Source organism: Aulonocara stuartgranti (genome assembly GCF_965226115.1).
Source record: "Aulonocara stuartgranti genome assembly, chromosome: 9".
Taxonomy (NCBI): Eukaryota; Metazoa; Chordata; class Actinopteri; order Cichliformes; family Cichlidae; genus Aulonocara; species Aulonocara stuartgranti.
In genome coordinates this window covers 31,595,594-31,622,363 of record NC_138960.1, presented here as the reverse complement: position 1 = coordinate 31,622,363, position 26,770 = coordinate 31,595,594, and the positions used below count along the sequence as shown (strand labels likewise).

The window sequence follows — 26,770 nt, the reverse complement described above, 5'->3', positions numbered from 1 at the left end:
TCCATTAACACTAGTTTTAAACCTGAAGGTGGAGTGTGGCACCGAACACCTTAAAGGTCTCTTATCCCCACCTGCTGGTAGTAGAAACACATTACATCCAACCTGGTGTTAAAAATAATTTATGACTGTTTAAACACTCTAAAATCATTTTTTCCTTGTTTTCCTTACTTTTACTCCCCACAGAAAAAAAAGACTTTCTACTCATTATATTTTCAAAACAGTCTTTTTACTTTTGGTTTCAAACATCAAACTGATTTGAGCCTGAAAAGTAACACATGAAAGACAATCCTGATCGTGTACTAATCACCAGGGTTTGAAACATAAAAAGAGATGAAAGAGGCAAAACTGTGAGTCATAGTCAGGAGTTAAAGTGAGACGTTGTTCTTCTTTCTTTTTTGCACAGCACCTGAACAAACAGGTAATTTCAAATGCAGCGTTTCTATCAACAAACATCAGCAAACACACAAACTGTTCGTGTGCAGTTTGTCTCACAGTGTGTTGCTGGCTAAAGGTCCAGCTGCTGTACATCACAGGGAGAGAAAAGAAAGAGAGCTAACTTCACTCAGAGATGGAGAAAGATAAGACACACAGGACAGGAGAGGAAGAAGAGAGGTTAGATTTAAAGGGAAGGACTGCTCAGTGGGATTTGATCAACTGGAGATTAAAGCTTACATGTAAGTCCTCATGTGTTGAAATCAGATCTTGGGTCTGTACATGTGTCATTATGTCTTTTTTTTCAGATTATGAAACATGCTGCAAAACAATCTGAGGCAGATTAACTGTGCCGCCTCAGATGCAGCCTTTTCCAGGCAGTAGAATTGCTAACATGCTAACACAGTTTAATTTGCAGAGTTGTTCCAAACAGTCAGGCTAAAATGACAAGATAAAAATAAAAATACATACCTCACAGTAACTGCGCTTCGAGAGTCTCTTTCTGGTGTGGATCTGTTGGTGTCGTCTCAGGTAATGTGGAGATTTAAAAGTCTTCTCACACAGGTCACATTTATAAGGTCTCTCCTCCGAGTGGGTCAACATGTGGCGTTGTAACTGCGTGTTTGTTATAAACTGTTTGCCACACTGATCACAGCAGTACACAAAATGTCTGGTGTGAATGCGTAGGTGTGTATTTAGAGTTTCTTTCAGGCTGAAAGTTTTTCCACAAATGTCACAGCTGTATGCCTTAATTCCAGAGTGGGTAACTAGATGCCTCTGTAAGCTGCTACTGTCAGTAAAAGCTCTGCCACACTGATCACAGTTGTACGCTTTAACTCCACTGTGGATGAGTTGGTGAGCTTTTAGGCCACTCTTCCAGGAAAAAGTCTTTCCACACAAGTCACAGCTGAACGGTCTCTCTCCAGTGTGGATGACCTGATGACGTTTTAGTAAACACTTCTCAGTAAAATCCTTCCCACACTCGTCACAGGTGTGTTTTTTCTCTCCCTTTCTTCTGTGAGGTTTGTTGGCCTCCTGAGAGCGCTGACTTCTCGCTCCATGTTGGTCCTGCAGTGACAGAGATACAAACAGAGGCAGTGAGTGAAATGCAGTCGTGGAACAAACTCAACCTTCAAACTCCCTCCATTAACACTAGTTTTAAACCTGAAGGTGGAGTGTGGCACCAAACACCTTAAAGGTCTCTTATCCCCACCTGCTGGAAGTTCTAACACATTACATCCAACCTGGTGTTAAAATAATTAATCACTGTTTAAACACTCTAGAATATTTTTTCTTTACTTTTACTCCCCACAGAAAAAAAGACTTTCTACTCATTATATTTTCAAAACAGACTTTTTACTTTTGGTTTGAGAAATTTGAGGGGAGTTATTTCATCACTAAGGGCATCAAACTGATTTGAGCCTGAAAAGTAACACATGAAAGACAATCCTGATCGTGTACTAATCACCAGGGTATGAAACATAAAAAGAGATGAAAGAGGCAAAACTGTGAGTCATAGTCAGGAGTTAAAGTGAGACGTTGTTCTTCTTTCTTTTTTGCACAGCACCTGAACAAACAGGTAATTTCAAATGCAGCGTTTCTATCAACAAACATCAGCAAACACACAAACTGTTCGTGTGCAGTTTGTCTCACAGTGTGTTGCTGGCTAAAGGTCCAGCTGCTGTACATCACAGGGAGAGAAAAGAAAGAGAGCTAACTTCACTCAGAGATGGAGAAAGATAAGACACACAGGACAGGAGAGGAAGAAGAGAGGTTAGATTTAAAGGGAAGGACTGCTCAGTGGGATTTGATCAACTGGAGATTAAAGCTTACATGTAAGTCCTCATGTGTTGACATCAGATATTGGGTCTGTACATGTGACATTATGTTTTTTCATAAACTGAAAGATGCTGCAAAACAATCTGAGACAAACTAACTGTGTGATTGTATATATACTAAAATACAACACAGTCATATAACAGGTTGGGAGGATGAGAGTTTTAGACGTGACTGATTATTTGGTGAAACTGTGATATTTTCCTCACCTCCTGTGTTGAGCTCATTGTTTCCTCTGTAGTGACTCAGCTGAGTCCAGATGGCTGAAAATGTTCCTCTGCTGCTCCGTCAGACTCTTCTCCTCCTGCTGATCAGCTGGGACACAAAACAGATCTTTGTTAGGCTCCACACTGCACTGAAGAGTCAAAGTGTCTCATATGTTCATCTGACAACACAAAGTACAAATTTCACTCTGATTGCTTGTAGAAATCTTGTGAGACGTGTTGTGCTGCAAAGTGAGGAAACTCTCTCACTCACTTATACTTCAGGAGGAACTTTGTGACATTGGCTCTAATATTCTAAGCAGCCCTTTACTATGACAGGGCCAGAAAGTCCTATTTGATGGTGAGTTACTAGGGATGGGTATCGAAAACCGGTTCTTGTTGAGAACCGGTTCCCACTGTTTCAATTCCTTGGAATCGTTTGCCATTTTTGCAAACGATTCCCTTATCGATTCCAGTCGCCCCGAATGACGTCACCACGTTGCGGAGCGTCATTTACCTGGCAGGAAACATGGCGCCTAAGCGGCTCAAACGCTCAAAAGTTTGATTATACTTTATGAGAACCGATGACAACAGGGCAACTTGCAAAGTAGATATTTCATTTAAGGGAGGAAACACTACGAATATGCAAAAGCATTTGCTCACAAAACACGCGATGACACGCGTTTTTAATTCCGCTCCGGACTCGTGACTCTCAACCCAGCAGCAGCGCTAACGTTTGCACGTCCTCTCCCGTTAATGCGGCAGGTAAATAATCAACTAACAGTGCATATTATGTTAGCGCAATCTGCCTTATTACAAGACCTGCCATTACTGTACATGTAGGTGACCATGATGAGAGAGACAGACAGAGTCTGGCTGGCGCTCGCTGACAGTTCTCGCTGCAGTCTACCGGTAGCGTCTCCTTTCAGGCCAGGATAGACTAATGTCACCGAGCAGTGTCTAAGTTTGTGGTCAAAGGCTTGCACCCATTTGCCACAGCAGATGCCCCTGATTTTTGGTAAGTGAATGTGTTTAATTGTAGGCAGGGACATTACTGGATATTCTTGTGTAATTGCCACAGAACAATTTATGTTATACTTTGTTATTGCTACAGAAGAATGTTGCAGCTTTAAGGCAGGGATGACTCCTGGAGTTGCTTTCTCACTGCATATGCTTTATTTCACAATCAGATCGATTCGATAACAAAAACATACAGCAGCTCCTCTCCTACTCCTAGCCCTTCGCTGCGGTGGAAAAAAGAACGACTTCAATCCCCTTCAAGGAACATACGTACAAAATAGTTTTCCTGATACACCAATGGGGCGTTCAATGCCATCTTGTAAATATGAGTACTCTGGCAGAGTAACAGTTCAAATGAAAAATACACCAGAACAAACAAGCAAACAAAAAAAGAAGTGTGGGGTACCTTTGAACCAATGAACAAAGTATAACAATTTATACTTTTTAACATAACCCGACCCCGTCAATATGTGATATGTCTCACAAGAATATTTATTTTATTATTTTACATTTACAATTTTTTTTTCCTGGGGACCCTGTGACACCCCATTGAAGAGCCGTAGGCTGGATCTCTCAAGATCTCACTGTTGGGTTTGTAAGGCCATGTTACTCCTAAATTTCTATCTTGTTCAAAGAGAAGATATAAAACAAAGCTCTGAGCTAATCGACCTTAGTGTTCTCCTTTTTAAAAAAAAAAAAAAGAATTGATAAGAGAATCGATAAAGAATCGAATCGTTAAACAGAATCGAAAATGGAATCGAAATCGTTAAAATCTTATCAATACCCATCCCTATGAGTTACAGTTGTCTGCAACTCCTTTTATTGTATTGATGTTCGTTCCTCACTAACGGTTTCAACACTCTCTCATCCCCATCTGTTTCCTGTTTCTCGTTGTGAGGCCCCATGATCGTATATGACACATCCTCAGTAGGGCTGGGCCATATCATACCGTTCACGGTAATACCGGTGTAATTTTGGGCAACGATAGGAAAATGAAATATCGCGATAGAATATGGGTAAAATGCGCATGCGCAGTGCCTGTGATTACATACGCACATGGCGGCGACGCAGAATGAGAAGAGCGAAAGTGGATCGTTAAATGAAATGGATGAACCAGAATTGGTTTGTAAAAATGCTGCAACTTCAGTGGTGTGGAACTGGTTTAGCTTTCGTCCGTCAGATACACAACAAAGCACTATTTTTGGTAGCGCATGCTAGCGGGCCGCCGTTATTACAGTGTTGTTTGGAAAATACGGCACACTTAAAATCAATCCTTTGATTTTTCTGAAAATCGACAGTGTCCATTATAATCCTGTGTGCCTTATGTAGGAATTCTGGTTGTGTTTACTGACCTGGAAACGATTTTATGTACACGGTGCTCGAAAATCTGTCAAATGTTTCAGTACGACTTTGCTATGCTACGAAGCCACACCGCTTGATGGATTGTCGGAGCAATACGGCTGTCGTAGGCAGGAGCCTCGCGGAGTGATACGTACTGTGCTTCAACATAATGTTACCGTATTGTGTGTGTATAACCTCTTTTTAAGTTTTGTGGATATTATACATGGTTATGCTGAGGATATGTCGGCCAGTTTCCACTGGAAATGCCTTTTGGTTAAACTGTCAACAAGGAATTTGCACTGTTACATTTTATATAACTTTAATGCACATAAAAAAAAAAAAACAGCTGCTTGTTTAAGTGAAAATACATTGATGTTTTTTTTGCACTAATAAAGATGTGGAGTTGTAAAGCATTTTGTCTAGTGTCAATTATATTGTCAGTTATATCGTTATCGCAAATTTTCAAATGTATATCGTGATAAATATTTTTGGTCATATCGCCCTGCTCTAATCCTGAGTACATCCTGTTCTAATCTGCGCAGGCACGTATGCAGTTACAAGCAAAACACTACTTTAAATGACTTCCAGTTTAAACCTTCTATCGCCTCTTGATTAATATGGCACTTATTTAAATATTGCAACATTTATATTTCCCACAGTACTGATGGTCTTTGATTAATGAGCTTTGATCAGTGGTTTAAGTGCTTTCCTTCCTGCTTTGACTGCAGCTGTGTTTGACACAGGAAGACATTTTTACATTCTTCACGATTATACTTTATTCTTTTTGGGGGAAGTGCAGCTTTAAACCTTCACATGATTCAAGTCAACCCAACAGATCAATCTGAACGATCACAGGTGGGAAAAACTTCTGTAGACAAAATAAAATAAAACCCAACATTCAATCCACAACATGATTAAAACATGATTTCACCAAATCACCAAGAGCTGCACATTAACCACCACAATATATTTTATTCTCTGTGCTTTCAAATATGAACACTGTTTACTTTCATCTCTGTTTCATTAGTTTTTGTTAACATCTTCCTGTGCATCACTTTACAACAGCCAGACTCATTAAAATGAGACTTTGTAGGAGTTCACTTCCTCTCATGTGTTCATCCACAGCAGCTGACTAAAGACTAAATAATATTTTTTATGTTCTTGACAAATTTGTTAATTCAGTCGAAGCTGGTCTCTACTTTGGAATCAGGTTTCACGACCTTTTACTTTGAAATTAGGTGTCCGCGCATCCTGCCGTAATACTTAGAATACAAAGGAAACACAAAACATGGTGGAGGCTGACTTGACTGTAATTCTCAAACTGGAGGCTGGGTTGACACCAGTAGCATGTTGAGCTAATGGTTAGTTTGTGTTTTTCTCCAAACACTCTCTCACTCTTCTCTCAACGTGTTCACAATAAACTGTGAACAGACACCGAGGAGAGCAGCAGAAGACCTCATTCAGGAGCTAAACTCAACATGAACTGAACTCACAGTAAAGTTAGCTCGGTGCTTACCTTTAGATGAGCCCACAAACCGAGAGAAACTCCGCGATGAAGCTGCAACTCTTTCCAAACACAGGAAACAGATCAGGGAGCAGAGACCCACGTGGTTCACGCTGATCTCGGCTACGATCCAGGAGACAAGGGTGGGCAGATCGATGCAGATATCGATCCAAACGCTGGTAGTGGTTTATGATCGATACTTTAGTTTGTTTTCTCCTCTAAGTTCACTAGTTTACTCGCTTTGGATGAAAAAGTAGCTCCGTCTGTGCAAACTGCGTACGGCATGTCACCACGGAGCATGCTTCTTCTTCTTTATATTGTTGGCAAATAACAAAATGGTGCATTACCGCCACCAACTGGTATGGAGATTGAATTGAAACGTCGACTAGCAAAGCAAAGCATGTCAGGGTGGCGTAAAGCCGCAATGCCCACCCGCTCAACACAGGCAACCCAGTATATGACTGTCCCCTCCTTTCTTACTCCCACTGTTTTTGCCATCTTTTCTTGATTTCTTGCCTTATGATACTCTTTGTTTCTGTCAATAGCCAGGTCAACTACCCCATGTGTTGTGGCTTCCTTCGCAGCTCTCTCTGTTGTTTCATTTGCTCTGACTCCATAATGAGCTGGAATCCATAAAAAGGCAACTATAAGTCCCATCATGTGTATCTTGTAAAATGTTTGCTGAACCTCTGTTAGTACTTCTGCTCTACTTTCTGAGTGGTGTTACGCAGGGCTGTGCAGAGAGGTTTAAAGGGGCGGGTGCTCAAAGTTAAAAAGGGGCACATTGAACCAGGCTGAATAACAGCAACACACATTCATCAAGAATCTAATATGGGAAGGGCAGGGCTGTGTTGATCTGAGACTGTAGACATTAAAAAGTCCATAGGAGAGATGGTAGCTGATTAAACAAGTGTCATGAGATAATAACAAAATGCAAAGATTGGTGACAGCGCTTGGAACCATAAGGCAACAAAAAACTGTGAGAAATAATTTAGGCTCTGCCTGTGAATCACTCTTTGCTTCTCTTCTTCCTTCCATCCCATCATTTCATATATCACTCTCCACTTGCTATGTGAGAACAAGGCACAACTTTCTATTGCAATAAACTATAAGCTAATTATCCACACCTAACAACTCTTGCACTTAATCTATAATAAAATGATGACAGAAAAATGTTATAGCACTGCCTTTAGTAGCCTCACACAGCTCTACTGTTTCCTCCTCATGTCCTTACCAGCCATGTCTGGACAATGTTATATCATGAGTAATATTTTTTTTAAAAATCCATCAAAATAAAACACACACAGTGACATTTTAGACCTTCTTCAGAATACTGTATATACTATGGGCATCATGGTGCTGATCCAGAATCCTTACATTATTATTTATTACTAGAGCTACAATAATAAAGCAATGAGGAGGGGGAAGTAATAAATATGAAATAATGTCATTATGATGATTCCATTTGTTTCACTATCCACTCTGTGCAGAGGCAAAGCTTATTACATGTTTAAACTGTAGAGATACAATAATTTTACTGCTGTAAAATCCAACTTTTGTCTTATTTAAAATATAAATCTAATATAATCTGCTTCTTAATGTATGTTCTTTAAAATACAGCGTGTTTTTTAAAATATTATAATTATAATAATTATTATGTGGACATGCATATTAGATCGTTTTTTAGTGAAATATAATCCCTCCAGAAAGGCAGGAAAAGCCCTGTAACTTACTTTAAAACTAAATATGTTTCTTAATACTTTAAAACGAAATATGTTTCTAAATACTTTAAAACTAAATATGTTTCTAAATACTTTAAAACTAAATATGTTCCCTAAAACGGTGACAGAGCTACAGACCCATGACAGCCTTACACAGGTAGCCAGCAGCTATGACCAGCACTACTTGTGCAGTTAATAAAAGGACAGGTAATGTTTGTCGCGCTGTTGCACACACAAGCACGCTCGTTTGTTTCAGTTCGTCAGTTGCAACAAGACAACTTACCAACATGTACGTAATAAGCTAATACTCCTGGGTGCTACACACTACAGTGTGCGCTGTACACCTACTTACTGGTTTTGTCGCATCAGTTTGTGTCTCTGAGTTAACTTGTGTTTCTCCTACAGCTCCGGACCGCTAAAAATGCGCGTGCAAACTCTGTGTCTGTGTGCGTATGCACGAGCATGTGAGTGCCTGTGTGTGCACGTACCTGTGTGTATGTGTGAGTGCAAGTGAGTGAGTGTGCGTGTAGGTGTGGGTGCGTCGTAACAGTCAAAGCACTGTGTGTGTGTCTGTATCTGTGACTTCCTGCCGGTCATATGAGTAATCTCCTCAGCCAAGCTACACCAAATTCCTTTAGACAACACACAAAACACAGTTAAGATATTACATACACTGAGACCCCCACTCTGCATCCACTGGGCCATTGGCCTCTTGTTGTCTTACATTTACAGATAAGGTGGAGAGTCTCCTGCAAACCTACTTCTAAGTTTATAACAATTATGACCGTTTATTAGATTCAGGTTAAAGCATCAGATTCCGCATCCCCCACTGTAGCTTCCTGTCTCCTTTTATGACAGGCAGACCCCCAGTTTCAATAAATTCCTTTGCCTCTACAAAATTACACACACTCTCAGGCCTATAGCTAAGCCAAACTAAAACACACAGACAAATCCTTCCCTATTTCTCTGATCTACTGGTGGACACTCTCATCTAAGCAAATTTAACACATTATATTGTAATAATTGTTTTCTTGTACTCACAGTGGCTACACTGTAAACTGTCCATCATTGATCCTTTTCAGGGACAACAAATGCTACCCCGGTTTGACTGGCTGTATTCTTTGATGCATCTGTGTATATTTGTACATAATTATAATACTGATCAATGTAAGTCTGTACTTTATGTGAGTTTTGAATTAAATGCCCTATCCCTGTTATTCTTTTCATGTAATGTGAAATCTACTGTGGCATCAGTAGATTTGGCTCCAGCAGATCCCAGGAACAACATCGGAGATCTCTGCCCAAGGAGCGCAGTCCTAGGAACAGCTAGGATGTGCAGGACCCTCAAGCTCCCAGGCCTCTGGTAGAGGACCTGAGCTTGAAGGATAGACCACCCGCAGGAGCGAGAGGGGAATTTATTATCTTTTTGTTTGGTTTGGTTTTTAACATTTTTGATTATTTGATAAGCTCAAATTCTGATCCACACTCCAAGCCAGATGGTTGGTGGCAGCAAAGCACCACATCCTTGTTTGCCAAATGCCAAAAAAGATAATGATGGAGAAGAAGGGGGCGGAGCAAAGTGAGCTGCTCCAGGAGAGGAGGGCTGTGTCCAAATTCAGGGGGAATGATGCTTCAATGCACTATTTGTAGGCAATTATGTCACAGCGACGTGATGAAGGCTTTCCAAATTCATCGTCTAAATGTGGCAACAAATGCGTCCTACTTTTCCCCAGATTTGAAGGATGGGTCGGGTGTATCCTTCGTGGCCCACCATATCCCAGGATTCATTTCCAGTCATCCAGGAGAATTTTTTGTACACTTTTAAATGCAATTATATGAACATCTGGTGGTACTAATATACATTTTTGTAGTGTTTGTGTTGTTAGGGTTTGGGCATCTGCGTATGTTTATCTTTAAATTAATGTAATCTTTGTAAAAAGTGCCAGTAAACTAGCTTTCGTGTGTCTTGTGGTTTTCATGTATTGCTGCTTACATATGTCGTTGATTTTATTTCCAGATTATGACAAACAGAATTCCAATGAGTTATAGTGATATTGTTGCCAGATGCAGATGAAGTTCTTTTAGACTGTGCCATGTGTTGTGTTGTGTCATGTCAAATGTGTATTCATACCAAGTGGCAGTCCTAGCCTGTTTGGCGCGAACACTCCCTCTGCCCCCACCCCCCCCCCACACACAGACACAAAACATATTAAGGATTATACATTAACATAAAACTGTTGTCGGAACCATACTGAATTTTGCCAGAGAAACACACACACACACACAGACACACATATGAAGAGAGAGAGAGAATGCATTGTATGCAAACGGCTACCAAACAGCCATCATAATTCGTCATACAATGAGAACTGGACGAATCAACGATTGACAACGACTAATTAATATTAAAATCTGTAACATAATGTATTGTTTGGAGTTTAGTCTGTTACTGTTGATATTTTTATCATTTCTTTTTGGAGCAACTGTAACCCACACATTTCCTTAGGGATTAATAAAGTATTCTGACTCTGATTGTTTCAGGATGACCTGCCATCATCCAATCACACGTCTGCTTACCTGTATCTTTTGCTCGTTTCTCTTCTTCTTTTCTATTTTTTCTAAACTGAGCACCTGATGGCTTTGAACTTTTCTTGTACATCTTCCATTGGTTTTAATTTTGCACTAGTATGAACACAAATCCCCCAACCCGAGGATCACCACAACATAACCTAACAGACCTACACCTTAGTTCTCAGATTCCCTTTGTGTAGGCTTTATTTCTGGGATTTCACACAACCCAGGATTCAAATCATGAATACATAATGGGCTTGGATTTGCATCATTATGAATGAAATGTGCTCTATCTGGAAGCAGCCGGCCCCCCTCCCCTGTCGACAGGTTGTGTGTGAGATCATAAAACTGTAAATTATAAATTTTAAATTGTTATTGATCCCTTTACCCCTGGTCCTAAAGTGCATATTTATTTTCTTACTCTTCTTATATTTGTTGTTTGTTTACTTGCACTGCTGTAACTGGAGCCTCGTCGTCTCGTCTCTCTATATACTGGACTGTATGTAGCGGAGCTGTCAATAAAGTTTACTTTGACTTCAGCAGCAAGCAGGCGCACCGAGGGCTCTCGCGCTCACTTTTCGCCTATAGAATTTCGAAAAAACATCGGTGCAAATTATAAGTCTGTATCATAATGTCTCGTGTTTTCGTGTTTGTTGGTTTTTTTTATTGTTTTATTTTGCCAGTTGGTTATTAAATGCCGCTCTAGCCAGCCAGAGACTCCCCCGCCCTCTCCTCCCTGTGCCGCAAGCAGCAGGCGCACCTCGCAAACGGAGGGCGCCCTTACTCCCAGCAAATGGGCGATAGAAAACCGATCGGTGCCTGTGACATTCCCCATATGCGCTGTCTGATGTCGGGGCAACATGAGCACGAGCAATTTATTATTATTATTTTTTAATCCGCCCCCACCACGATGCCGCCCCGGGCAACCGCCCGTGTCGTCCGTATAAAAAACCGCTACTGTTCATGCCTCCAGTGTAGGTTGAACCTCAGTATTTGTCCAGCTCCTCCATATTTCTGTTGACCAACACTTTGGCTTGTTCCGGTGTTCCATTGAGTTTAATGAATACTTTACAGTTGGTGGTCCATGTACTCTGAATTTTTCCCTATTTCTTCAAGTAACGTGCTTTCCTGGCAATGTCCGCATTTCTTTTTATCAGATGTTCATTCATGAAGACATCGGCTCCTTTCAGTTTCTTTCCTTGTTTTAACAGTGCTGTTTTGTGTTTTCTGTTAGCAAATCTCACAATGATGGCTGGTTTGTCACCGTCATTTTTTCGGGGTAGAGGGTGGCAAGCCTCAATGTTGTTATAATTCTTTTCCACACATTTGTTTGTTTTTTTTTTTGTTTTTTTTGCCTGTCCCGTTTGGCTCTTTTGCCATCAGAATTATTGTCTAAAGGCAAAGAAAGATGCCCAACGGATTTACTTTACCAAATTGACCATCCCAGCCTTGCCATAATGGTCCATTTGATTCACCTTTTATTGTTTATTTTATTTTCACTTGCTGAATATGGGACAGACTTGACTGGAGGAAAGAAGGGGAGAAAGAAAGAGGGAAAGAGAAACAGCTGAGAAGAGGGACGACGGGGGAGAAGGGCAAAAGACAAAAACCAACAGAATGGGCAGGAAAAAAAAAAGAAAAAGAAAATGCATATATCGATCACCTGGATCACCTGTTGAGAAAGAAAAAAGAAAACAAGCAGAAGAGAACAAGAGTAATAGAATAAACAACATCACAATGATATATGGGAATATGACAGTAAATACTAAATATTAAACATTATTGTGCAGCACATAAGATCAACAGAACACAGTGTGCTTTGAGGTAGGAGCCAAAAAGGGTGTAGTTTGTGGGTGTGATCACCCGTGTGTACACCTGTGAGCATGGACGCGCTTGTTTTTTTAAAAGGTTCCTTCATGTAATGATCTGCTAGAGGGTGTGGGGGGGCCACAGCCCCGTCCTCCAGGGTATGAAGCAGGTATGGAGGAGATCAAAACTCCAGACATCCAGAGGCCCCCAGAACACAAGAGACCAAGGAAGACCAACAGAGGGGCAGCCGCGCCACTGTCCCAGAAAGAGCTGAGGAGAGTCCCAGATGAGGGCTCACTCAGCAGCCGCGGAGCAGAAGCCAGGGGGAGTTGCAGTGACGCGCCCGTGAGCTCCGCCGGCAGCCAGCTGTGCCTGAGTGACCGAGCCCCAGGCTCCAGGCCCCGATAAGCGGCCGCCAAGGAGTGAGCCGGCGTGTACCTGGACGCCCATCCCCAGACACAAAGAACCACCAACGCACCGATGTCTGAGGGAGTCGCCACTGGCAGGGGAAGTGGTGGTGGGGGGAGATAGGCCTCCAAACCTTGGAGGGCCTGAGATGTCCCCAGAGAGGTGGCGTCTGATACCCAACCTGACATATAGACACAGACATACAGGCACACACAGATACAAACATCCATTCCCACCCTCATGCTCTCATATGCACTTACTCCACACTCAACCAACGTGCAGACAGACATAAAGAGACGCTGTACACACAATCACACTCCCCAAGCGTACTCTACGAACCGGGTCTAGGTACCCTTGCCCCTGGAGGGGGGAACTGCACCCAGACCCAGGTGGTGTTACCCTTTTCCCTGCGGTGGGGAGAGGCAGACCGCCCCGACTCCGCAGCAGCAGGGAGGCCCCACACTCTAGACCGCAGTCGGACGGCCAACTCCTCCTCCTAGCCCCCCCGCTCCAGCAGGTCGCAGAGAATGGGGGTGAGAGAAGACTCCAAACCTCCCTCCACCCGCTCATTGTAGTGTTGATGCATGTGTGTTCTAAGGTGCATTTAAAACCCAGGAGGGCATGGAGCTACCTGCCAGAGAGCAGCAGGTAAGCGCATAGTCCCTCCTGCTAGCCCTCAATGTCTACGTGTATTTAAAATTGAGAGGTGGGCAATGACGCCAGGGGTGAGGTGTACACCCTGATGGTAACTTGGATTCCGTGTATCGTGCACACCCCCAAGATCCTATATGTATGTGTAATGAGAGTGTGAGTGATGTGAATGTCTAAGTTGTGGGATAAAATTGAGGCAGAGGCAGCCAGAAGGGGACAGAGGGGACAGAGGGGGGGGGGGGGGGGTTAGCCTCCTCTGCACCCTGGTGATATACCCCTACTCCAAGGCCCTGCATGTGTGGGTGGTTGTGGTGGAGCGGGAAGAGGGAGGCAGCTGGAGATGGGGAGGGAAGGAAGGGAGGGGCAAGTGACCCCTCCCTGGGGCCAGCTCCCCCGCTGACCCCAGTAGGCACCCCCATACTCCGCGACCCGCCAGGGAAATGGGGCCCAGGCCCATCCAGACCGGGGCCCAGTGCAGCAGCGCCTCCCGGCCCCACAGAGCCCGGGACAGTCCACCCAACCCCACCACAGAGAAAACTGCACCCACCCCACCATCCACTCATCTTCCAGACTACATAAGACGGTAAACGCCCAGGCTGAGATCTTCCTCCACCTCTCCTATATCTCCCCTTCCTGCAGAGAGAGTTCCTGAAGAGAGGAAAGCTCCTGCAAGATGTGACAACCTCCCCCACCAGTTGAAGAGCCCCCCAGGTGGCTCGACGCACCGGCGGCACCCTGTGCCAGGGCTGGGCCCCCATGCACCCGCCCGCCCACAACCCCGGCAACACACCAACCAGGACCCAAGCCCCCGAGGCCCGGCCAGGGCCCCAGCCCAGAGACGGAGCGCCCCCAGAACCTCACGCCCATCCCGGACCCACCCAGGGGCAGCCAGGCTACCAGGTCAGTAACCCACGTCCGTCAGCACAGACCCTCCCCTAGCCCCGCTGCATACAGCCACGAGGAAACAGTCACCTGAGAGCCAACAGAGCCCCTAACCGGACATGACCGCTACCCCGCGTTGAGCCCCCCAAGGAAGATGCCTCCGGGGAACCCCCCGACGCCCTAGGCCTGTCCCTACCCCCACACCAATCACAACAGTGAAGGCGGGACCAAACTATGACCCCCCCACCCCCACTAGGTGATGGAGCTGATCAAAGGAGCCCAGAGCAATTGATCTGATGTGGTGGCAGAGGCTGTATCAAGACTAATGTAATCTAATAGATAATTTCTATATTGGTTAGAATTAAGATTATTTTTATTTTTCCAGTTCATGAGGACTGTTTTCTTGGCTATGCATAGGGCAGTGAAAACCATATGGGCTATATTCTTTTCTGAAGTGACATTATCTAAGCTGCCCAACAAACACACTAAGGGGGAAGTTGGAATGTTACATTTCAGACACTTTGATAAGTCCTCACATATCTCGCGCCAAAACTTCTGAACTGGTGGACAGAACCAAAGAGCGTGGATATAATTGTCTGGTGTATTGTATACACCGGTTTTAAAATGTTAATGACAGGCCACTAAAACCAGAGTTATGATTAAAAAAAAATATTAGCCAAGCTTTTTCTAAATACTTTCGTCACATGTTTTTAAAAAAAGTATTTTCTAAGGACAGCAGAAAAACAGTAAAGAAAGAAAAAGGCCACCTCTTTCCTATTGGTTGAAAAATGTACTATGTCGACCAATTTTTTATAGATTTGGGATTTGGTTGTTTAGGAAGAGGGGAACATTTTGGGAGTGACACCAGAGAGACAGAGAAATTGAGTTTGTACTACGTGGTTTGAGATGTGGGAGATTTGTGACGTTTAGTGTGGAGTGTGTAGTTGGTGTGTTGTGTTGTGTAGTTTTGGCAGATGGCAATGTAAACACAGTCTGCAGGTGGAAAAGAGAAGTGATGAAGCTCCTGTTGTCAGACCTGCAAGTTTATCCCTGTGGTGTTCTCTTCTTTGTTGTGGCGGACAGACACAGATAATTTGTGGGGCATCTTATTGTGACACCAGGGGCCCGTTCTTCGTACGTCGCTTACTACATCCAAGATCAAATGACACATCCAAGACCGAATCATCGCGCTAACCGTGAGCTCGCTAATCCGGTTCTCCGAACACACCTGCTGTTGACGATTAGTACAGCTGGATGAAGTAATGTGAGATCACTGGGTGTCGTAAAAGGGGCTACGCATCGATAGTAGAAACATTGATCGGCAACCCTCTGATTGGCCGGCGAAAATGTCGAAGGAGAGCGCTCGGTATTTTTCGGCAGCAGAGCAAGAACTCTTAAGTGAGGGATTTCAGGAGTTTCAGAGTTTAATCAGAACGCAAGGGAACACTGCAAAGGCTGCAAAAGCAAGGAGAGAGGGCTGGCAGAAAGTTGCTGACAAATTAAACTCGTGATTTAATAATAACAATAATAATGGAGTGGATTGATATAGCGCTTTTCAAGGCACCCAAAGCGCTTTACAATACCACTATTCAGTCACTCTCACATTCACACACTGGTGGAGGCAGCTACAGTTGTAGCCACAGCTGCCCTGGGGCAGACTGACAGAAGCCAGGCTGCCATATCGCGCCATTGGCCCCTCTGGCCAACACCAGTAGGCGGTAGGGTAGATTTATTATATTACACTATATTATCCAATATTATATTACATTATATTATATTATGTTATATTATATCCCCTTACACATTAGAGCCACAACAGGACCCACTAGAACATGGGAACAAGTAAAAGTGAAATATAAGAATATTCTACAGAATGGTAATATTTATCACTTATATTGCTTGTAGTCTCTTGAAAAGAGACCCTGAAATAATCTGTTTGTTTGTTCATAACAGCAACCAAGAAAAGGGCAGAGCAAAAAAAAGACAGGTGGTGGTCCTGCACCCCCTCGTCAACAAGTTGGTTAAGTAAATAATACCCTCACGGGAATATCGATATCTCTCAATGAGCACACTGTCGCACTGAGCTAAAGGATCCTGACTATCCCGCAATATACGCTGAATTCTGAAAACTCTCCTTATCAATCTTGCACCTTCCGCAATGGGTGGCTCGCGTATACGGACAGGACATGGCTGCGACAGGCTTCCCAAATCCACCTTCGCTTTTATAGCCGTGGTCTCTCATCTTGATTACACAAAGTAATTTGCAATTGCTACTCTGAAATATGAATTACATCTGTAATAATCAAATACATGTAATAGAATGTTAATAGTACATTTCCCTTTTTTAGGAAATGACCTGTATGTATCTGTGTGAAATCAATAAATGGATCAGGTGCTGCACTATCTTTAGTTACATTGATGTTATTTATTTATGGTGAAACAGTGGTGGGATATCGCTGTTGCTTTCGTATAAATGAAGCGGACATACCTGCGTGGCCGCGATCTAATCCTGTTTGCTCCCGAGCAGGTTTACGCTTACGGCTCTGTTGCTATGGCAGCAAGTCCCGGATGAGCTTCGGGGAACCGAACGATCCAAGATCACGCGAAATCGTCAACAATCTAATCCAGCTAACCTACTTAGCGAGGTACGAAGAACGGGCCCCTGTTTGTTCTCTCATTTTAGTTATACTAATATTTTTAAATGGTTGTACAAAATAAAATAAAAAAAATGCCAGGTGTGCATTGGCTGCATTTTAAGATAAATAACTGTATATATTTACACAATGTGTGCATAAGTTTTAAAAGTGTACAATTTATATTTGCATTTCAAGTTCTAAAATAATTTACTGAACATGTCTGTGGTTTTTACAGTAAAAAAAAAATACTGCTAGGTTTTATGTTTTTTTTATGTGATTTCAGGAATCTTGTGTTAGTACAACAATAACTATATTTAGACACGTGAGTTTGAACTAAAAACAATGATACCAAACAAGGCAGGAAAAAAACAACCTTTCTGATCTTTTAAATTGGTACACTCCTGTAAGATCACTGAGGTCTGTGGATGCTCTCAGCTGTCCTGAGGTCCAGATTAAACACAGAGGAGACCGGGCCGTTGCTGTGACTGCTTTTAAATTGTGGAACAAACTTCACATCAGGACCTCTCCAACACTGGACACTTTTTAAACCCATCTAAAAAACCCACTTTTATTCCTTGGCTTTTAAATCAGGATGAGTTTGTACTACTTTTATCTTACTTCTTACTCAAATCTTCTAATTTTATGATTCCTTTTAACTTTTATCATGTCGTCCTATGTTTTTATCTCTTTTGATGATCTTAAATGTACAGCCCCTTGGTCAACAGTTGCTGTTTTCAATGTGCTATATAAATACATTTGACTTGACTGGACTTGACTATATAGTCAGGAGTGTTGCAATGCTATGGAGGAACTGCAGTATTTGCAGGAGTTAAGCATGCCAGCTAACATTAAATTTCTGATTCAAACTTTTTCATTTAAACTGAGAGAAAAATAGAGAACAAAGGCAAATGAGATTCTCGAGAAGAATGGCCAAAGAGCATGTTTCCCAGATATTGTTTTAGAAAGAAAGTTTCGGATAACAAATGGAGTTTCAACTGTGCAAAATGTTTATTCTGTAAACTGAATGGAGGAAAACCCAGCCAACAACAGATGGCAGACCTGCCAGAGGAAAGAGTGGTTCCAGATCTGCAACCTTTCAGAAACGTTTCAACAAAAGTTGAATTCCAACAATGGCAGCAGCTACTTAGTTGTAATATTACTCTTTCTGGGTCAGAAAATACACTTTTAAGATATTTTGAGGCGTGAATGTAGTTGTGCAAACGTCAGATATCTGCTCGGTTTACAGGACATCACATACTTGCAAAAGTGCTCCGATGTTTTCGGAGATGTATGAAACTTTTGCGAGATCCCGAGTTAGTTTTGTTCATGATCCTACACAGGTCATGAACAAAATGGGTTGTTTTTTTTCATTGTGGGCTAAAGCAGTTAATTAAAAGTAGTCTAACATGAATGTAAATGCTGTAATGTGATTATTTTAATAAACCATGTAACTTGGATAGCTTTGATGAACTCTTTGGAGCCTGATCTCAAGGGTTTTAACTCTGACACTGAAATTAGAAGAGGATCTTTCTGTCTCTGCAGATTCACAGTGATGGGAGTGATTTCAGCCCTGAGTGATCACGCTGATGTTTGCACAGAGCAGATAATTTAGTGAATGTGGTGGCACATTGGTAACAGTGAAACAGTTTATTAGTAACGTGGGATCGTTTGTGTCTGGAGTATGAACTGAGATTCCTGAAGCTCTTGTCACACTGGTCACAGCTGTAGTTTCCTTCCATGTGTGCACGTTCAGGATAGTTACGATTAGCTGATTGTGAGAAGCTTTTGTCACAGTATCTGCACTTGTACGGTTTCTCTCCTGTGTGGACTCGTTTGTGTGTTTTAAGGTTGCCTGCAGTGATGAAGGATGACCCACACTGATCACAGAGGTGCTTTTTAACCCCACTGTGAATGAGTTCATGATGTTTTAAGTCCCTTAATCTGGTGAAGCTTCTCCCACATTCTTTGCATTTTATCATTTTATCTCCAGTGTGTTTACGCTGATGTTCTTGAAGCCCGTCTTTTCGAATGTAAGTTTTTCCACAAAGGTCGCAAAAAAAGTCTTTTCCACCACCACAGTGATGACAGGGTTGAGAACTGGATCCATCTGTGTCGCTCTGCTTCTAAACAAAGACACAAAGACAGTGTAAGTCAGTCCTTCAACATTTTTATCCTGAACGTTGCCTGAACTAAAGAACATCTCTGCAGACGTCCAATTACTGTTTCAGTTAACATGCTCAGTTTACTGGGCTGCAATAACTACAATACTACCACCATAATACTACAGTAATACTTATTTCATGTTACAGTAACATCTGAGTTACACTGAAGTACTACCACACTAATATTTTCAGGGTAATTTAAAGGCTACCAACACAGTGCTAAACTACTAATGTAACACTGCAATAATACTAATTTAAAATTAAAAAAAAAAAAATTGTGTGCATGCGCCAACCAGCGCATGTTACAGTTGCTGCAAGGCCAGCAATGTTGTTGGGATGGAGCTGGACTCCCTTAGGGTAGTGTCGGAGAGGTGAATGTTATCCAGGATAAAGACAATGTTGGATTCCCATAATGCATTGCGTTTTCCCCTTCCAGTCCCCTTTCTCACTCACTATATATTAATAGACCTCTCTGCACTGAATCATATGTGTTATTAATATCTGATTAATCTAATTGAAATTGAATTGATAATTCCTCCCACCCACTCCATGACATGCTTGCTAGCCACAGGAGCACGTTCAATGAGAGACTGACATTACCAAAGAGCACCCCTGAATGGCACAGAAAGTCATTCCTGCTTGTGGCAATAGTGTGTGTGTGTGTGTATATTGTGCTATTTCTTTCTTCTTGTGTTGTCTGTTTTTGCTACTGCTTGTACTGGAGCACTGTAACCAACATAATTTCCCGTAGGATCAATAAATTCTGATTCTGACAATACTGCATTAATGACACTGTAACTGTGCATTTAAAGCACTCAGCTGACTGGGACAACAAAAACACTACTACCCCCATGACACTGCAATTATAACATTAAATTAGTATTTTAACACTAGTGTCTAAAAGTACTAAAGTTAAAAACAAGCAATGATACTACTGCTACAATATTACAAAACCGATACAACTTTGTTAACCATAATAGAAGATTACTGAATGTTTGGTTTTGTACTTATTTTCATTTGTGTTTTATTTTATTCCATGTACACCTGACAGAGGAACGAGCCGCTGTAAACAAAATGCCATCTATGCGGAAATAAAAACCATGTTATGATATACCAGGAAACGTTAAATAACACATGAATTATCAATTTTCAGCACTTTTAGTTTTTCATGATCGTGTAAACAAAAATCATAACTGAAATGTAAATTTGAATAATCACTCAGAGCTGCTTTTCCATGCAGTAGAATTGCTAACATGCTAACACAGTTTAATGAGCAGAGTTGTTCCAAACAGTCAGGCTAAAATGACAAGATAAAAATATAAATACATACCTCACAGTAACTGCACTTGGAGAGTCTCTTTCTGGTGTGGATCTGTTGGTGTCGTCTCAGGTGATGTGGAGCTTTAAAAGTCTTCTCACACAGGTCACATTTATAAGGTCTCTCCTCCGAGTGGGTCAACATGTGTTGTTGTAAATGCGTGTTGGTTATAAACTGTTTGCCACACTGATCACAGCAGTACACATCATGTCCAGTGTGAATGCGTAGGTGTATATTTCGGCTCTCTATCTGGCTGAAGGTTTTTCCACAAAAGTCACAGCTGTATGCCTTAATTCCAGAGTGGGTAACTAGATGATTCTGTAAGCTGCTACTGTGAGTAAAAGCTCTGCCACACTGATCACAGCTGTACGCTTTAACTCCACTGTGGATGAGTTGGTGATTTTTCAGGGAACGCTTCCAGGAAAAAGACTTTCCACACAACTCACAGCTGAACGGTTTCTCTCCAGTGTGGATGACCTGATGACGTTTTAGTGTAGACTTCTCAGTAAAATCCTTCCCACACTCATCACAGGTGTATGTTTTCTCTCCCTTTCTTTTGTGAGGTTTGTCGGCCTCCTGAGAGCGCTGACTTCTCGCTCCATGTTGGTCCTGCAGTGACAGAGATACAAACAGAGGCAGTGAGTGAAATGCAGTCGTGGAACAAACTCAACCTTCAAACTCCCTCCATTAACACTAGTTTTAAACCTGAAGGTGGAGCGTGGCACCAAACACCTTAAAGGTCTCTTATCCCCACCTGCTGGTAGTTCTAACACATTACATCCAACCTGGTGTTAAAAATAATTTATGAATGTTTAAACACTTTAAAATATTTTTTCCTTATTTTCCTTACTTTTACTCCCCACATTACAAAACAAATCTGTATTTTGTTGCATTTACAAAACAGATTTTTTACTTTTGTTTTTAGGAATTTGAGGGGAGTTATTTCATCACTAAGGGCATCAAATATCAAACTGATTTGAGCCTGAAAAGTAACACATGAAAGACAATCCTGATCGTGTACTAATCACCAGGGTATGAAACATAAAAAGAGATGAAAGAGGCAAAACTGTGAGTCATAGCCAGGAGTTAAAGTGAGACGTTGTTCTTCCTTCTTTTTTGCACAGCACCTGAACAAACAGGTAATTTCAAATGCAGCGTTTCTATCAACAAACATCAGCAAACACACAAACTGTTTGTGTGCAGTTTGTCTCACAGTGTGTTGCTGGCTAAAGGTCCAGCTGCTGTACATCACAGGGAGAGAAAAGAAAGAGAGCTAACTTCACTCAGAGATGGAGAAAGATAAGACACACAGGACAGGAGAGGAAGAAGAGAGGTTAGATTTAAAGGGAAGGACTGCTCAGTGGGATTTGATCAACTGCAGATTAAAGCTTACATGTAAGTCCTCATGTGTTGAAATCAGATATTGGGTCTGTACATGTGACATTATGTTTTTTCAGGTTGTGAAAGATGCTGCAAAACAATCTGAGGCAGATTAACTGTGTTATTTAAAGACTGCATGAAGATCCTCTGCAGGTTAGTGCAGGATAAACAGGTTCGTTTGCTGAACTGTGATGGATTTAAAGTAAAGAACAGTGTGTGACTGGTGCACAGTGACTGTGGTGCTCATGTCACAGTTAGATAAGATAAGATGACCTTTATTAGTCCCACAGGTGGGAAATTTGTTTCGTTACAGCAAAAGTGCAAAGTTATGTAGCAGAAATTAGAAAACACTGGAATGCAATAAAATGAAATAAAATACAATAGAATAATAGAATAGAATAAAATAGAATACAAATGCTATATACAACTGAATAAGAAAATACAAAAGTACAACTGCTGCAAATCAGCTGCAAAAGTCTTTCTTGTGGAGTCTGACAGCAGTGGGGAGGAAAGACCTGCGAAATCTCTCCGTCCCACATCGTAGGTGCCGCAGCCACTGAAGGAGCTGCTCAGTGCCGTCAGAGTCTCCTGCATGGGGTGGGAGATGTTGTCCAACAGGAATGACAGCTTAGCCACCATTCTCCTGTCACTCACCACCACTACTGGGTCCAGAGGGCATCCTAGAACAGAGCTCTGCCCTTTCCTGTAGAGGGCGTCTGAATTATGAGACCTGTCCAGTTTATTGTTCAGATGAACACCAAGGTACCCGTAGCTGTCCACAGTCTCAATGTCCATACCTTGAATGTTGAGTGGTTGCAGTGGGGGATGTTTGTGCCTGCGGAAGTCTACCACCAGCTCCTTGGTTTTACTAGTGTTGATCTGGAGGTAGTTCTGCTGGCACCAGTCAACAAAACCTTTGGTCAGTTCTCTGTACTCCTTGTCATCCCCATCAGTGATGAGACCGACTATTGCAGAGTCGTCAATAGAGCATCTGTACTTCTACTTAAGTATAGAGTAAATGTACTTTTGCCTCCTCTGATCATTTCTATAATATTATTTATATCAGTGATGGCCAAATGAAGCTTTCTGAAACACTGAAGCTTGTATTGAAAAAGGTTCATTACTCAAAGCTTTTCAACACAGTCCTCTTTGGTGACATCTGCTGGCCAAAAATATGAAGAGCAGCTTGAATCTACAAATTATAATGAAGCTTCATTATAATTGCCCACTCTACAGAGCTCAGCTGAGAGCTTCTGTCTGATATCGGGCTGCTGTTGTGGTGCTTTGAACGTGTATTTTTTGGGGTGATGAAAAAACTGTTAGGTTTAATGTATGTGTTGTAGGTTGCCCTTTAAAAAGCTACACAATGCCATTTAGAAAGCTAGAATGCTTCTGTTTGCTATCTAGGTAACCTACGCATATGACTACATGCATGACATTGATAAGGGGAACAAGCAGCCTTGAGAAGAACAGATTCTACCAACAACAATCTGGGAGAGCTGCACTCTCATCATATAACCACACACAATGTATAATCACGCTTGCACAGCACAATCACTTTGTAACCAGTTATAGTAGTTTCTCATAGGTAATACAGCAACAAGCTTTATGAATATTCATGTGTGTAACCAATAAAAACAACCTGCAGGGGGAAAGCAAGTTGAAGTGGGTTGGAGACAACTGCTTCCCCCTCGCGAGTGAAAACTTGAGCTCTGTGTGACCTCGTTCCTGAGTGAGTTTCTGTTTATCCAGCAGTATCAGGGGTAAAACTCTGACAAATGTCCATTTGATTATTAATAATGTTGATGAATAAACCTTCCTTATTTTAACATGTGCTGTGGTCTGTAAAAAACAACATAATATACAACACAGTCATATAACAGGTTGGGAGGATGAGAGTTTTAGACGTGACTGATTATTTGGTGAAACTGTGATATTTTCCTCACCTCCTGTGTTGAGCTCATTGTTTCCTCTGTAGTGACTCAGCTGAGTCCAGATGGCTGAAAATGTTCCTCTGCTGCTCCGTCAGACTCTTCTCCTCCTGCTGATCAGCTGGGACACAAAACAGATCTTTGTTAGGCTCCACACTGCACTGAAGAGTCAAAGTGTCTCATATGTTCATCTGACAACACAAAGTACAAATTTCACTCTGATTGCTTGTAGAAATCTTGTGAGACGTGTTGTGCTGCAAAGTGAGGAAACTCTCTCACTCACTTATACTTCAGGAGGAACTTTGTGACATTGGCTCTAATATTCTAAGCAGCCCTTTACTATGACAGGGCCAGAAAGTCCTATTTGAAGGTTTGGGAGAAGGACCATGTTAAAGGTGGATTGGGGTTTATACGCTTTGTTATGATACAGGTAAGGCTGTAAGAGCCTGAGAAGGTGTCCTGAATGAACCTCTAAAACCAGTTTTCAGCTAACGACTCTGCTTCAGTCTGGAAAACAGCAACTACAAGTTTAAAGACTCCATCAACAATTCACACCCAGCAACAGCCTGAACAGCTCCTCCTGTGGTTTCCACAAACAGGGACAGACCTGTTACTCCCCCACCCCACACTTTCCACACCTTCAGCCCCCCAGTCCCACCACCTCCACCATTCCCCAAAAACCACTAATTAAAGCTCATTGATCAAATGCTGTGATTGCAGTGACTCACTCTCTGTGAATGGTACTCATGGCCATTGATCAGCAGTCTTTGATTAATGAGCTTTGATCAGCGGTTTCAGTGCTTTCCTTCCTGCTTTGACTGCAGCTGTGTTTGACACAGGAAGACATTTTTACATTCTTCACGATTATACTTTATTCTTTTTGGGGGAAGTGCAGCTTTAAACCTTCACATGATTCAAGTCAACCCAACAAATCAATCTGAACGATCACAGGTGGGAAAAACTTCTGTAGACAAAATAAAACAAAACCCAACATTCAATCCACAACATGATTAAAAACATGATTCTCCCAAATCACCAAGAGCTGCACATTAACCACTGTGAGATTATTATTCTATCATATGTTATCCTATGCCTGTAATCGAAATGAGTGAATCATTATACTGCTGTAAGCAGCATCATACTTCTTATTATAGAGAGTATAATTAGTATGTAGCTGTAGTTCTAGTTTGCATTATACTGCTGAATTAAAAAGAATGTGAGAATCACTAGATTTATCAGATAGGTTTGTATTATCCTATACTGTTGATTTACTGTGAATGAGCTACACTGTCTCATGACATTTCATACTGCTGAGTTAAGAAGAGAATACCTTGTGCAGAGAGCACAAAGCACATTCCACAGGAGCTTCACCCCTTGTTGGAAGCAGATAAACAGGTCATAACTCACTGAGAGAGAGAAAGAATGTGAATGTTTAGGCTTTTACGACTTGGTGGGGGCCACTAGAGGCTATAAGAGCTTGAGTAACCCTCCACCAGTTGGAGATTTGCTGTGACCCTCTGCATGCATGTCTCCCCATCCGGATGGTTTGTGCTCAAAGGTGTTGAACTGTATGTAATAAAGTAATTGTTGATTGAGCATTTATACACCGAGTATTGTCCTTCCTTCAGCCCAAAGATCGAAAGAATTGGGAGAAATTAACACCACCACAATATATTTTTATTCTCTGTGCTTTCAAATATGAACACTGTTTACTTTCATCTCTGTTTCATTAGTTTTTGTTAACATCTTCCTGTGCATCACTTTACAGCAGCCACACTCATTAAAATGAGACTTTGTAGGAGTTCACTTCCTCTCATGTGTTCATCCACAGCAGCTGGACAATAAAGTTTATTGTGACCCTGATACTGCAGCAGATCGCTCTCATCCATTTCCTGTTATCACTTCAAATAGAAATGAGGCTGTAGAGGTTTGGTGCAGGCAGAAAAACAGCTGCAGGGACAATGAAAAGACTTTTCTGCTCCAACTTCTCCCAGCATGCTGAGCTAATGATTAGTTGGTGTTTTTCTCCAAACATTCTCTCACTCTTCTCTCAACGTGTTCACAATAAACTGTGAACAGACACCGAGGAGAGCAGCAGAAGACCTCATTCAGGAGCTAAACTCAACATGAACTGAACTCACAGTAAAGTTAGCTCGGTGCTTACCTTTAGATGAGCCCACAAACCGAGAGAAACTCCGCGATGAAGCTGCAACTCTTTCCAAACACAGGAAACAGATCAGGGAGCAGAGACCCACGTGGTTCACGCTGATCTCAGCTACGATCCAGGAGACAAGGGTGGGCAGATCGATGCAGATATCGATCCAAACGGTGGTTTAGTTTGTTTTATCATCCAAATTCACTCTTTTACTCGCTTAGGAAGAAACGGTAGCTCCGTCTGAGTTGTCACTGTCACTACCCGATTCGTACCGTTCACTTTAAAATCATTAATGAGGTTTATCCAACCAATGAATTCTTAAGACGGAAATTTAATTTAGATGTGAACGCCTGCACATTTTGTGAAAATGATATTGAAAGTCTGGATCACTTGTTTTTCAACTGTGAATCAGTGCACTCCTTCTGGACTGACATGTGGAGCTGGCTACAGTCCAGGAGAATTCAGTTACCACATTTGACGGTGACAGTAATAAAATTTGGAATACTTGCTGAGAATGCAGATTTTGACCTGTTGATTAGGACGATTTTGTTAATGGGAAAAATTTTTATTCACAAATGCAGATACTTTAAAGCTAAACCATGTATAAACAGATGGCTGAATGACTTTAGACTCTGGGCTAAATCGCTGAAACTTGTGAATAACAAGAAAGCCCATAAACTTGTTGTTTTATTTAAAGAGTTTAACCTATGTTAAAAAAAACAAAAAACTCCCTATTTTATAATCACGACTGCCCTTTTTTTGCACGTTAGTTTTTGCCTTTGGTTCGAATCCTTCAATGACTGTTCTTTA

General features: G+C 41.9%; 1 protein-coding gene and 1 long non-coding RNA gene across 5 annotated transcripts in view; one reads left to right on the top strand and one right to left on the bottom strand.

Moving 5' to 3' along the window:
* Positions 1-26,218, bottom strand: part of LOC309713793 (uncharacterized protein) — a 54,398-nt gene extending 28,180 nt beyond the window's left edge. For 2 of the 4 annotated variants that reach the window (XR_014278683.1, XR_014278684.1), the window contains exons 1-3: positions 23,821-24,432; positions 20,507-21,103; positions 904-1,500 (exon numbers count right to left, since the gene is read on the bottom strand). Coding sequence is in view for 2 of the 4 variants with exons in the window: in XM_082545647.1 (XP_082401773.1) it covers positions 904-1,500; positions 20,507-21,103; positions 23,821-23,838 (1,212 nt within the window). In the remaining 2 variants the exon portion in view is untranslated. Of the gene's footprint in view, positions 1-903; positions 1,501-18,034; positions 19,138-20,506; positions 21,104-23,820; positions 24,433-25,969 lie in introns of those variants that run through there. The other 2 variants (XM_082545647.1, XM_082545649.1) reach the window with 2 other exon arrangements.
* On the top strand, positions 2,844-3,667 carry LOC309713820. The gene is made up of 2 exons (XR_014278692.1): positions 2,844-3,236; positions 3,315-3,667. It is a non-coding gene; the product is annotated as an uncharacterized lncRNA (long non-coding RNA).
* Positions 26,219-26,770: the final 552 nt, after the last annotated feature.